Raw genomic sequence first — 14,697 nt, 5'->3', positions numbered from 1 at the left:
TGGCATATTTCTCCCAAGCAAAATTTCCTCCTCTAAAAAGACTGGAGACATTCACAATAAGCTGACAACAAATTAAAGTATTACTTCTCCCTTGGGCAAAAGTCTTAAAATCTTATGATGGAATTTCAGCCAAATAATTAGTCATTTGGGAAGATAATTATTAATCAGGGAGAGATTTTTAAGATAGGGTGGGGCCTTCCTGAAATCTTGGAATCTCATATAAACCGACTCCAGCTTTAGGCTGCTGCTTAACAACTGAATCTAGACCCATATTCTCAAAGCAACCACTTTTCAAAGGTCAACTGAGATATTTGTCACATATATGTATTTTCATATATGTGTATGTGAAGGTATATATAGATTTAAGTGTGTGAATGCACATGTGTCTACACATATATGTATGTGTGTATGTATTGTGTATGCATGAAAGACATATACATACCACACATATACAAGGATGAAACCATGCTGATCTTTATCTCGGTATCATAGGTACCTAGTAAGGTCAAGTCTATACATATACATAGATGTACGTGTACACATATATGTACATGTACATCAACATAGATATACATATAAACAGAAGGATACATATAGAAGACATAGATATAAATGCTAAATATTAAGCTTCTGAATGAAAGGCAGGTATTATAATACTTAAGGAAAAAGGTACAAAGAAGCATTGCAGAATCATTCAATGAATAATATATAATGATATAGCATGGTGGGAAGTGGAAAGCAAAAATGGTTAATAGGGAACTGAAATTCAAAGGATATAAAAAAAAAGCAAGCACTTATCTGTCTTCAATGAGTTCAAGCTACCAGGATTAAGTAAAGTACCTCATAGAGTTGTGATAGGTGAGCTACTGTTAAGAAAAACAGACACATTGATTTTTCCCTTTTAAATTGATTCTTCTTTCACAACATGACTAATGTGGAAATATGTTTAACATGATTATACATGTATAACCTATATTAGATTGCTTGTTGTCTTGGAGAAAGGGGAGGGGAGGAAGGGAGGGAGGAAAATTCGGAACTCAAAATTTTCAAAACTATCATTACATTTAATTGGAAAAAATAAAATACTATTAGGAAAAAAAGAAAAGGATTAGAGTTGAGCAGATGATATCCTACTTTTCCTCAAGAAAGTGACTACTTCAAATTATACTGGCAATGTAGAATGTGTCATACATTAATACTTAGAGAATGAAGTGGTGATCACCAAGAGCCACTAAGGGTAAACAAAAATGGAGGATGGAATTCATTTTCTTTTACGACAGAATTACTAGATTGGCACTTCACTATTGGCCCCTTCTGTGATTTCATCTCCTAGGCTGGGTGGGAAACTCTCCCCGACCCCCAAACACATTCATTTTCAACTGTGCCAGATTAGTGATTTTTGATAATGTTCTGGATAGAAGGTTAAAGCATTTACTTTGTAACTAGTAACAAATGCACCAGAATAAGTTGTTTGGAAGCTTCTGTTTAGCTATTAACTTGTTAACTGAGAAAAAGCTTTTATTAAATAAACAGATAAATGAAATTTACTTCTGAACCACTGAGAGGATTTGAACATATTTGAGGGGTAGGGGTTAAGATATGGCATCATCAGGAAACTACGTCCCTACAGCTTACTTCTTACCCTCTCCTCACTCAAATGATTTATGCATTGTCATTCACTTGTTCAGCTTCAGCCCAGGTGATCTCTTAAAAGGACAGGTCAACTGTGATGTGAAGCTTCAAGTTGAGACTCTGCTACCAATTAAACAATTCAAACCATTTTTGTAATCTTTTAAAAAAAGCTTAAATAAAAAAAAATGTTTTAGTTGAATTTACATCCATCTTGTTTCTGACCCAAACCAGCTCTCATCACAGGATCTAGAATAATAAACAAAACCAAGAAAATACTAACCACTTTCACAAATTCGTCTAAGCAAATGTCAAAAATAAATGGTTCACAGGATAATAAGATCATAGAGCAATTAGAGATTTTAGAGGCCAATAAGTCTACCTCCTTCATTTTACAGATGAAGAAACTGAGGCACTGAAAAGTTAAGTGATTGCTCAGGGTCAAATGATTATTAAGGAGGTATATTGAGGAGGTATTTAAACTCGTGTCTTCCTGACTCTGCATTCAGTAATTTATCTATTCTTCCTCTCTATGTAGTGGAAAAAATATATAAGGATTTATAAATATAAAATTATAAATTTTAATATGAATGAACTAACATGTTGGTACGACCATAGATAAAGAACTTTAATTTATTTGCTGCTAAAACTGATACAAATAATCTGAGTATAATTTCAAGTCTTTCATTGCCTGTGCATTTAAGGATTCAGATGGCTACCACTGAGGTTCCAGATTTAATAATGCTCTCAAATCATCACATGAAAGAATAACAAATATATCATAGCTCAATACTATACACACACTCCACCATCCTTTTTTTTTGCCCATCAGAGAGAGAAAAACAAAGAGGCTTAATTTGATTTACAGAGTGAAAAACAACACTGTATGTACTTTTTTGTCAGAGGAGGGGGGCAGTGCAGGGAGGAGAGTTCATCCAGCTGGTTCTCATCTATGTGCCATGATTCTCTGTTTAGTTTACACTATTAGACTCAAAAGCTTTGCTTTAATCTTAACTGCTACAGTATGCCTTCTAGTAGATTCTATCATGTAGCTCCTTGATAGAGTTTCAGGCTTTGGCAAAGTCCCATCTTTAAAACTGTCCATTACCATATGGGTAGTAAAAGCATCCAACATTTTTTCATTGGCGCCTGTATCATTATGTCTTGTCACCAATGGTTTCTCCAATTTTCAGTAAATTGTTACATATACTGTGGTTTGGAGCTGATGAGATGATCTCCTACCTTTATAAATACATGGCCAATCCTCTTAGGTCCTCCCTATCCCTTTTCTTTTTGCTGATGACCTAACATCTGGGGGAAGGGAATGGGGAACCTTTTGGGAGAAAAGCAGTGGGGGAATAAAATAACAGAAAGCAGCAACGGGAAGACAACAAGCTGCCAGAAGCCTATGCTCACTTAAAGCATGTCTAGAAAAAAAGGGAAGGGGGAGGAAAAGAGATTGAAGGGCATACCTGATCTGTCTTCATTCTGTGAATCACATCTCCGGCACAGTTCTGGGATGGTCTTGAGTGATGTTACCGAGTACTAAATGGGAAATCAGAGGAAAAAATGACATGTAAAATGACAATAAAAAGGTAGATTATTTTATTTGCTCAACTAGTGCCATAAAGTAGGACAATAATGGTGATACCTAACTCCTTGTATCAAGTGGTTCATATCACTTGGATGATTTGGCAGAATCTTAGGTATTTAAAAACACAGAGGTGGACAGAGAAACAAAGGAGGTTTCACTAGTCTGACTTCATTTCACTTTAGAGTGTGGCCTGTGAAAATAATATTGCCTCTGTACCTAATCCAATCTTGGTGCTGCTTAGCTTTGAGTACTTCTCTGTCTCATGCTCCCAAAGAAAATAACAACAGCCAAAAGGTAAGCTGGGAAACTTTCAAGAGTCACTTTAAGTGACATGCACAATAGAGAATTAGGGTACTTCATGAAGGACTATGTATAGTCTGGACACCTGTCTTTGCATGGGCTTCCTAAATGGTCCTGCTGTATAGTCTTATCCTGTTAGAGAAATTCCACTGTAAAAGCAAAAAAAATATTCAAAAGGATGGAGGCTGCAGAACACTAACATCTATTTGAACTGTTTCATAAATACATGAAGGAGGTTTAATATTTTCAAATAGTTATATTGTAGTCAAGGGCCTGGCATTAACTCAGTGACTGCCTATCAAGATAATATTGGAATCGAGTTAAAATGGTTTTCATTTAAAAAATATCTTCTAGATTCAAAGAACTATGCTAGGCACTGGGCATACTCAAAGATGAACTAAAATATAGCCCCTACCTTCAAGAAGCTTATAAACTAATGTGAGTAGAATATAAGAAATGTACATGAAAAGATATTATGCAAGACAGAATGTAAGAAATGAAAAGGAGAGATCAAAACAAAATTCTCCGAGGAGTCTGTCACTTTTATTTGGAGGTGGGGATGGTGTGTGTGTGTGAGTGTGTGTGTGTGTGTGTGTGTGTGTGTGTGTGAAGGAAGATTTCAGGAAGGAGGGAGAAATTAAGTGAAGCACTTCAAGAATAACTCTGAACGAGTGGAAATGCAAAAGGGAATGGAATCTATATTATAACCATAGGAAATAAGTGTGAACAAAGACACAGAAACAAAAGAGATGAGATCATTAAATAAAGGTCACAGGAAAACATACTGAGCAGTGGTGCTTGGTCAGTTACTGCTCATGGGGAATGAGGCATCTGTTTGTTGACCTTAGAACATTTGAGAAGTCTGTTGTCTTCCTAGGGTATGCATCTGAGCCATAAAAAATAACCATCCAAGACTTATCAAAACAGATGACTACTACTGATTTCTGGTGATTCATATGGGCACACTTTATACTGCCAGAAAGAGCACAAAAAGTACAGCCAAAAATCACAAAGTGTTGGGCAAGGAACTAAAGACCATAGGGGCACAGGTTTTTTGTTCCTCATTCCACTGAAGGAAAGGGTAATGAAATGAAAAAAAAAATGACTAGGGAAATGAACATTTGTATATAATGCGGTATCTGAGAATAACATTTGGATTATTGAACCATGGCTTATTATACAGGAATGACAAACTCCTGGTCAGGAATGAAGTGCAACTAACCAAAACTGACAAAAAGTTTTAAAATTTGTTTTTGCCAGGTGTTTTGCAAATTCAATTAAAATGACTTACAGCTAAAAAGGATGGAAGGAGTTGTCTATATTTATCTATTAAGCTGGATACCATAGAAGATAGGTTTATTGAAGAATAACAGTTGAGACTCAAAAGTTCACAGGAGAAAATCCAAGAAAGGATATGATAGTACAATTCATGGACTCAAATTTCTTTATAGGAATGCCAAAAGATTAGTAATAAATTATAAGAAGGACAATTTGACCTCACAGAGTATATATCACTGAGACTTGAAGGGCAGAATGAAGCTCATGACTGGAATGTGGCTCAAGAAGGGTGTACCTATTCAAAGAAATAAGACAGGTAAAATGGGGAGGTTGAACAGCATTGTCTATTTAGAAAATGTCCTCATCAGGAAATCTAGAAACAAAAGAGAAACATGGTGAAAAGCATTTGGGTGAAAAACAAAGGAATGAAATAAAATCACTTTTTGTCACTAGAATACAGAACAGACAATGGAAACCAAATAGACACAGATAAGAAGTTTTGGAAATAAGTTGACAAGATTCGTATAGAAAAATAATACAGAAGTGATGGAAGACTTCAATTATCCAGACATCTACTAAATCTCTCTCTCTCTCTCTCTGTTTCTCTCTCTCACTCACTCACTCTTTCTCTCCGTCTCTCTCTGTTCCAGTGTCTCTGAGTCAATCTCTCTCTTCCCTTCCCCATTTCTCTTTCTCTATTCCTCTTTCTCTACTCCAAGCAGATCATCTAATAACTTCTTGACTTCCCTTAATGATAATTTCATCCTTCAAAAGATAGAGAAACTAAAGGGGAAATTTCTAAATAAGATCTAACAGGGAAGAACAGCTTGCTGTAAAAGAAAATACGGGAACCTTTGCAAGGAAGTCACCACCTTCTTCTAGAGTTTATAATAAAGGCAAGAAGGTGACACAGTCTGACAAACCACCTACATACAGGGAGCACAGATTTCAAAGATTTAATAGAAAGAGTAGATGGGGCCTCATGGACTAAAATTCTACAAGGGCAGTCACCTCAGGAGGGATGGGAAATGATCAAGAATGAAATTATGAACACAAAAGGAAACAATTCTAATAAATAGGAAAATTGGGAGTTATCTGAAGTGTCTAAAGTGCACAGACAGAAAATTCACCAACTAACCTAATTTTTTTATATAGAATTATTTGTAATGATATTTTAAATTTATGCTGGATTAGAGGAATGCTGTAGTGATAACTGGATTTTAGAAAAGTATTTCATGGAACATCCTATACTGGTCTCATGGAAAATGCAATAATGTGTTGCATGATAATACAATATCCTAGTCCACATCTCTCCATATTTTTCACAGTTGAATTCAGATTTTGTAGACTCAAAAATCCTTATTACTGGTTCAATGTCAAACTTGCTAGAGTTCTTCAATCAAGTTTTCCAGTATTTGGCCCTGTGCATTTTTATCAGTGACTTGGGCATAGATAATATGCTCATCAAAATTACTAATGACACAAATCTAAGACTAGTAACTAACACAAACAAAAATCAAAAGTCTTGACAGTACTGAGGATGAGGCTGAAGTTAAGAAGATGAAATTCAGAAGGGACGATGTAAAGTCTTACACTTGGTTTTGAAAAATCAACTTTATAGGTATAGGATGAGGAAGGTATAGTAAGAAACCAGTTTGTTCAAAAGATATTTTGAGGTTTTAGTAGATCACAAGCCCAATGAATTAGCAGTGTGTCAGTGACCTCCCCCCAACCCTCCCCAACCCCCCTCCATGCCTACCCCCCCCCACCCAAAAAGTAATACAGCCATGACTTGCATTAATGAAAGCATAGCTTCAGGTAACAAGGATAATATTGTTTCTATACTTTATCCTGATCGGACTTTGTCTTTGTCAGATTTTGTCAAGTTCAGAGAACCACAGTTTAAGAAGACCATTGGTAACTTGGAGAGTGTCCAGAATTTCCTAGAAAATCAAGGCAATCAAGAAGGCACAAGAACCTTGAGTTCATGTCATATAGTTTTGGGTTGAATAAAATGGTAATGTTTAGATTGAGGGGAAAAAGAGTTGGGTAAACAATGAAAGTAGTCTTCAAATATCTGAAGGACTGTCTTGTATAGAAAGGATTAGACTTGTTCTTTTTGGTCCCTCAAGGCAGAACCAGGAACAATGGGTGGGAATTGCAAAGAGGTGAATTTAGTTTAGATGTCTGGAAGGCTCTCAAAAAAGTGAAGTGGAATTTTGGGGATGTGGTGAGCTCCCCATTCTTGAAGGTTTTCAAGCAAAGATTGGATAAGCATTTGTTGAGTATAATTGGAATTTCTTTGTAGTACTGGTTCAACTATTTTCCCACTAAGGACCCTTTCATCTCTAAAATTCTGTGTTTCTGTGAAGAGGACAGCCATAGGGCATCGTGAATAGCCCAGCTCTCTGGAGAATATGGTGCATGGTACACAATATTCTGTGGAATAAATCTGAAAAGGTAAGTCGAAATCAGTCTGTTTAGGTTCTCAAATTTCAGAAAAATTATTTTATACTTTATTACATATGTAATAGTGAGCCACTGAAGTTTCTTAAGCAGAGTGACATAGACTGACCTATTCATTAGGATGGCAGTGTTATGGAGAATCAATAATAAGGAATAAAGACTGGAAATAGTGAGAAAGGTTAGGATTCCTTAAAATTGTCAAGGTGAGAGGTGAAGGGGGGTTGCGGGAAGCAGATAATGAATATAGAGATATTTCAAAGATAAAATCAACAAGATTTGAGACTAGGGAGGATGCGAGTGATGAGAACTAGCAGTTGAATATGATTGAGGCTTTGAGCCTGAGTGACAAGAAGCATGGTGGTATAATCAACAGTGTTAAAGAGGTAGGGGCGTCAACAGATTTTAGGGACAAGATGAAAAGTTCTTCTTTGGAAGTGTGGAATTTGAGCTGTTGGCAAGTCATCCAGATACAGATGTTCATTGGAAAAGTTGGAAAAATATGACATACTATGATATTGGAAATAAATATTTGAGAGTCATTCACACTAATTTCAGAAGCAAATGATTCCTTTTTTTTTGCCAGCACTGTCCTTTAATCCTCTTCCCCATGATATGTTGGGAATCAGCAAGCTGAACTCAGTGGAGGGAATATCTGAGAGGACCAGGAGGGGGTCAGTATAGCTGCAGGGTCAAGGCAACAGCTTTGGCTTTGACATTGAGCATGGCAATAGGGAAGCCCAGTGCCGGGAAGAGCACTCTCTGGATGGGGGGGAATCAAGGGTGTCCAGGATCTCTTCCACAATTTTGCGGTAGGCAAAGTGCAGGTACAGTAAGAAGATGATGTGCAGGGTAGCAAGGGTCCTGAAGAGAAACAGTTTCTGTATGGGATCCACTATCCTTGACACCAGCAACACCACCATACACAGGGTGGACAATCCACCCACCAGCAGACAGAAGAGATAGAAGAAGGCATGGAGATGGGCCGTTGTAGGTGATAAAGAGAACAATGTAATGTCCAAAGGATCCATAGCCTAGCAGTGCCAGCACGTGGAGTGTGGTGATCTGTGTATTACACAGGTAAGCCAAGAAGTAAATGAAGGAGGAGATGCCCACTCAGTAGTCAAAGCAGGTGCCAAGGGTAGTGCCCATCAGGGTACCTTCCTGGATAATGGTATCAGATGTCTTCATCCCATGGAGGAGAATGGCAACCAGGGTGATTACCAGCATGAGAGGACCATAGAGTTCACCAGCCATTTTCTGAGAAAAATTGACCATCTTGACAGTGATCGTGGACTTCAGGAGCTGGCTTCAAACTTGGGCAGGCTCCACATCAAAGTAAGGCCTGAGGATGTTGATATTAACATAGGGGCTGAAGGCCTTGGAGGTCTATCTCTTCCCCACCTGCCACATTTGATCAGTCACCTGTCAACTCAGCTGTCCCTTGAAACCCTTCATTCCCAGGAATTCTCCATCCTCCTCCTCAGCAGCAGCTGCATCATCATCCACCTCTTCTTCACAAAACTGCTGGTGAAGCTCCACCATATCTTCGAAGCTAGATCCTGATGTGTCATCCATGTCAATCACTGCTGTGTCTCCACCCTGGATATTCTACTGGAAGCCCTCCAGTAGGGTGGGGGGACCCATTTCGGGTACCTCCCACTGAAGCCACTGGACTTGCCATGTCCCTCTAAAGTTCCCAGTCACTTGGGCTCCCACAACCACTGCTGAGAAGTGGGGGAGGGTCCAACTCCAGGGAGTGAAGGTGGGGTGGGGAAGATAGGTGTCTCTCTACCATGGGATGCTCCAAAAAGCAAATGATTTCTTTTATTGTTAGTAAAAGAACCTGAAAATTAAAAGGTTGCCACAGACTGGGAAATGGTTGAGGCAAACTCTGGTTTATGAATGTAATAGCTAATTATTGTTTCATAGGAAAAAAAATAGTAATGATGGCATATAGGCTCTGGGAGCCCCCTTGAACTCTCCTTGAATCTTCCCACTAGATCTGGCATTCACCTGAGGCCATAAGCCTTCCATTGTCTTTATGTCAAAATCTCTGTTATCATTTACCTAGACTAGACCTCCTTTGTCTGTTATCTCCAGGCAGACTTCAGCTATTTCCCACCCATAATTCCATTCTCTTGGTTCCTGTAGTCCCTCCTCTAGTCATCCCAGTCTACAGACCATTCTCTTCAAGACCCTCCCTAAACCCCTCCTTTAGTCACCCCATTCCCATCAAGAGTCTTCTTAGACTCTTCCTCGGGTTGTCTTATTTGTTTTCAAAGAGGACCACAACTGCAAGTCATGTCATCATTTCCCAGACTCCTCCTCAAGATCCTCCCTGAACCCTTCCTTTCATCACTCCAGACTACTAGACCACACCCCTACATCCCTCCAACAATCTTTCTGTCCATAAGACCCATCCCATTTCAATGAAAATGCTTAGATTCCTTAAGAGCCTAGTTATGGGGATATTTCTTTCTTTCTTTCTTTTTTTTTTAGTATTATTCTCATTTTTTTTTAATTTATTCATTTAACTTTTAACATTCATTTTCACAAAATTTTGGGTTCCAAATTTTCTTCCCACTTGTCCCCTCCCCCACCCAAAACACTGAGTATTCTGATTGCCCCTATCACCAATCTGCCCTCTCTTCTATCATCTTTCCCTTCCCTTGTCCCCATCTTCTCTTTTGTCCTGTAGGGTCAGATAACTTTCTGTACCTCATTACCTGTATTTCTTATTTCCTAGTAGCAAGAACAGTACTCAACAATTGTTCCTATAACTTTGAGTTCCAACTTCTCTTCATCCCTCCCTCCCCACTCATTCTCACTGGGAAGGAAAGCAATTCAATATAGGCCATATCTGTGCAGTTTTGCAAATGACTTCCATAATAGTCATGTTGTGTAAGACTAACTATATTTCCCTCACTCCTATCCTGCCCCCCATTGCTTCTATTCTCTCTTTTGATCCTGTCCCTCCCCAAGAGTGTTGACTTCAGATTGCCCCCTCCTCCCATTGCCCTCCCTTCCATCATCCCCTCCACCCTGCTTATCCCCTTCTTCCCCACTTTCCTCTATTGTAAGATAGGTTTTCATACCAAAATGAGTGTGTATTTTGTTCCTTCCTTGAGTCAAGTGTGATGAGAGTAAACTTCATGTTTTTCTCTCACCTCCCTTCACTTTCCCTCCACTAAAAAGTCCTTTGCCTGTCTCTTTTATGAGAGATAATTTGCCCCATTCCATTTCTCCCTTTCTCCTCCCAATATATTTCTCTGTCACCACTTAATTTCATTTTTTAAAGATATAATCCCATCCTATTCCATTTACTCTGTGCTCTCTGTCTCTGCGTGTGTGTGTGTGTGTGTGTGTGTGTGTATGTAATCCCACCAACTACCCAGATACTGAAAAGTTTCAAGAGTTACAAATATTGTCTTTCCATGTAGGAATGTAAACAGTTCAACTTTAGTAAAGTCCCTTATGACTTCTCTTTGCTGTTTACCTTTTCATGCTTCTCTTCATTCTTGTGTTTGAAAATCAAATTTTCTTTTCAGCTCTGGTCTTTTCATCAAGAATGCTTGAAAGTCCCCAATTTCATTGAAAGACCATTTTTTCCCCTGAGGTATTATACTCAGTTTTGCTGGGTAGGTGATTCTTGGTTTTAGTCCTAGTTTCTTTGACTTCTGGAATATGATATTCCACACCCTTTGATCCCTTAATGTAGAAGCTGCTAGATCTTGTGTTATCCTGATTGTATTTCCACAGTACTTGAATTGTTTCTTTCTAGCTGCTTGCAACACCTTCTCCTTGACCAGGGAACTCTGGAATTTGACCACAATGTTCCTAGGAGTTTCTCTTTTTGGATTTCTTTCAGGCGGTGATTGGTGGATTCCTTGAATACTTATTTTGCCCTCTGGTTCCAGAATCTCAGGGCAGTTTTCCTTGATAATTTCATGAAAGATGATGTCTAGGCTCTTCTTTTGATCATGGCTTTCAGGTAGTCCCATAATTTTTAAATTGTCTCTCCTGGATCTATTCTCCAGGTCAGTTGTTTTTCCAATGAGATATTTCACATTATCTTCTATTTTTTTTCTTTTGGTTTTGTTTTGTAATTTCTTGGTTTTTCATAAAGTCATTAGCTTCCATCTGCTCCATTCTAATTTTGAAAGAACTATTTTCTTCAGTGAGCTTTTGAACCTCCTTTTCCATTTGTCTAATTCTGTTTTTGAAAGCATTCTTCTTCTCATTGGCTTTTTGAACCTCTTTTACCAGTTGAGTTAGCCTATTTTTCAAGGTGTTATTCTCTTCAGCATTTTTTTGGGTCTCCTTTAGCAAGGTGTTGACCTGCTTTTCATGCTTTTCTTGCATCTCCCTCATTTCTCTTCCCAGTTTTTCCTCCACTTCTCTAACTTGATTTTCAAAATCCTTTTTGAGCTCTTCCATGGCCTGAGCACATTGAATATTTATTCTGGATGTTTGGGATACAGAAGCCTTGACTTCTGTGTCTTTCCCTGATGGTAAGCCTTGTTCTTCCTCATCTGAAAGGAAGAGAGGAGATACCTGTTCCCCAAGAAAGTAGCCTTCTATGGTCTTATTGTTTTTCCCTTTTCTGGGCATTTTCCCAGCAAGTGACTTGACTTCTGAGTGTCCTTTCCACCCCCACCTCGCCTCCGGATCAGCCCAGCTAGTGCTTGGGGTCTGAGATTCAATGCTGCTTCCCAGCCTCAGGGCTTTGGGCGGGGACAGGGCTGCTATTCAGTGTGAGATTAAGTTCAGGTGCTCAGGTGGGGGCAGGGTCGCCACGTGGGACTCAGTTCCCTCAGGGGGTTTATGTGGAGACCTTCAACAATGTATCTGAGCTCCTGCCTGCTTTGGGAGCCCCTGTCTCCTGCTGCCTCTGCTGCTGCCTCCCGAGGGGGCCTGAGTTATGGGGACACCCCACTTCCCTCTCGACCAGCCAAAGAGACTCTTTCACTGACAATTTTCACCTGTGGGTGGAGGGACCTGCGAGGCTGCTGGAGATTCTGTCCCTGAAGCCTGCGGGGATCTGCTCCTCCTGGTGCTGAGTGGCCAAGGCAGGGCTGGGCTGTGCTCAGGGTCCAGTGCAGGATGGACCTTTTGTGTCAGGTTTTCAGCGCTCTCTGGAACAGAAATCTCCTCCACTCCATTGTTCTGTGGCTTCTGCTGCTCCTGAATTTTTTTGGAGTTCCTCTTTACAGGTATTTTATGGGCTGTGGGTTTTGGAGCTAGCATATGTGTGTCTTTCTACTCTGCCATCTTGGCTCCTCCCCCCCCCCCCCCCCGGGGGGATATTTCTCAAGTCTGGCCAGTATAGTAGGTCTTTAATAGACTTGGTTTTTCTTTGGCTGAACAAAGGCTTGGGTCTAATTCATTGAGGCAGGACCCAGAAGGTTGCTATTTCCAGGTCCTGAGCACCCAACTGAGGCAGTGTGAAGCCAATATGTCATATACAGTGATATATGGAATTGTAAACGGACATAACATATAGAACCAACAGTAAAAGACATTGAAATTTAGAGAAATGCAATGAACAATATCAGCTTTGGAGGCCTGATTATAAAACACATCTTCCTTCTCTTGGGAAAGAGGTAGTAACAATGATAGGGAATGAGGTACATGCCATCTTTAACTTTACTTCTTTGTTACAAGGAAAGGTTCTCTTGGAGGGTATTTTGGGAGCATAGTATCACAGGGCAAAAATCAACTTCTTAAAAAAAGTCAATGGATATCTCACTTTAAAAAAAAAAACTGGGGAGAAAAAATATCAAATCTAAATGGAAAAATAACCAGAAGACTGGTTTGAAATTGATAAAACATAAGATATTGAGTATAATTTCCCGGGAAATAAAAAGTTAAAAATAGATTTTCATGTTAACATTATGATTTATCAGGATTAGATTTGATGTCAGTCATTTGGATTACTCCTGTAGTCAAAGATTTTATAAAATAGGAAAAAGATGGTTAGGATGAAATATATATCTAATTAAGATAGTCGTGTTCCTTTCAAGTTCAAAGAATTTCATCCTTCACTCATCTTCATGGTTGAACCCATAAAAATAAAGTTTTCCATAAATAGAATCCTTAAGATAGTCACAGAAGTTATTTTTAAAAAATGAACATACATTTAAATCACTATATTTTCAGAAATCAATGGCCCTCATTTAAAAATGCAGAGAGGAAGGATAGCAGTAAAAAGAGAAAATTAATGTCAAGAATGCCAAATTACCACATGTTGTTCAACAAGGGAGATAATTTTATAGCTAGCTGATTATTGAGAGATGGAAGCAGAACATCTTGAAAGAAATTTACTACAGCTTTCAGTACAGTAGTAGGAACCAACAGATTGCTGGGGCGAGTGGTGTTGTTACTCTGAGTTCACCAACTTCATGTTGCAAGTAATTAAATTTCAAGAGCTTCCAAGGCATAAAAGTCAAATCTCAAGTGACTAATTATGGAAATTACTCTCATATCTATGATACAACAGGTTCCCACTTTGGATGAGCATTCCACAAAGACCTTTTACATCCCAGTTCAAACACTCACAGATATGTGTCCCTTATATGTAAAATCAATCATTATTTCCCCCATCTTCTAATATATTTGCTTTGATATTTCAGCAACATAGTTAGAGGTGATATTTTTATTTTTAACCACTAGATACCTTATGTTTTCAGGAAAACAACTAGGTCCCATAGGAATAGGGTAGCTTCTTGAGACCAGCTGGTACAGGTTAAATAATTATAGTCTGTAATTAAATTAGACTTAGGCATTTTGAGCTCCATTGCCATATGTTCTACCAAGTACCTACTTTTTTCCCTTCTCTTTTTTCTCTTCTTGAAAGAAAAAATTGAGAACTAAGTATGGTTAAAATTTCATTCAAATGTTGTTAAAGGCTATAAATTTTATTAAGTTTAATCATGAAATTCATTTCTAGAACATCATCTACAGTTATAAGAACATTCAACCATATCCCAAATGGAAGAAAAGTAGGAACCTTTTAAAATGTATTATTCATTTAAAGTGCATTATCCATAGAGGTGAATGTACAGAAGGTTGGCCTCACTACAAATTTACCATTCCAACTTTCATAGCACTAAGAATACCAAGCATTATTGTGTGTGTATGTGTGTGTGTGTGTGTACCACTATTCATAAGAGAATTGGAGTTAGAGAACTGTCCAGCACTCAATTTTTCAAGACAGTAAATTTTTAAAGAGAGTAGCTCTGTTCCCAGAGTGGCTACAGTTGTCTCTACCCACTACACCAAATCTTTTTATCTCCATGCTCAACTATGTTGCTTCCTCTAAGTCCTAGTATCTTTGTATTTTAAAGTGTTAAAGGAGGAGGAGAGATTCGAGTCGTTGGGAATACAGAGAACTTCCTCATTTCATGATACTCCATTTCACTGTTTTTGGA

The 14,697-nt window shown here is 38.5% G+C and overlaps 1 protein-coding gene and 1 pseudogene across 5 annotated transcripts in view; both read right to left on the bottom strand.

Annotated features, from left to right (window-relative positions):
• Positions 1-14,697, bottom strand: part of SNCAIP (synuclein alpha interacting protein) — a 229,901-nt gene that overhangs the window by 86,742 nt on the left and 128,462 nt on the right. For all 5 annotated transcript variants that reach the window (XM_072597164.1, XM_072597162.1, XM_072597161.1 and 2 more), the window contains exon 3: positions 3,102-3,174. In XM_072597164.1, coding sequence (XP_072453265.1) covers positions 3,102-3,174 — 73 coding nt within the window. The remainder of the gene's footprint in view (positions 1-3,101; positions 3,175-14,697) is intronic.
• On the bottom strand, positions 6,643-10,281 carry LOC140496854 (protein YIPF3 pseudogene; annotated as a pseudogene).

This window comes from Notamacropus eugenii, chromosome 3 (genome assembly GCF_028372415.1).
Source record: "Notamacropus eugenii isolate mMacEug1 chromosome 3, mMacEug1.pri_v2, whole genome shotgun sequence".
Taxonomy (NCBI): Eukaryota; Metazoa; Chordata; class Mammalia; order Diprotodontia; family Macropodidae; genus Notamacropus; species Notamacropus eugenii.
This window is presented reverse-complemented; position numbering and strand designations above follow the sequence as displayed.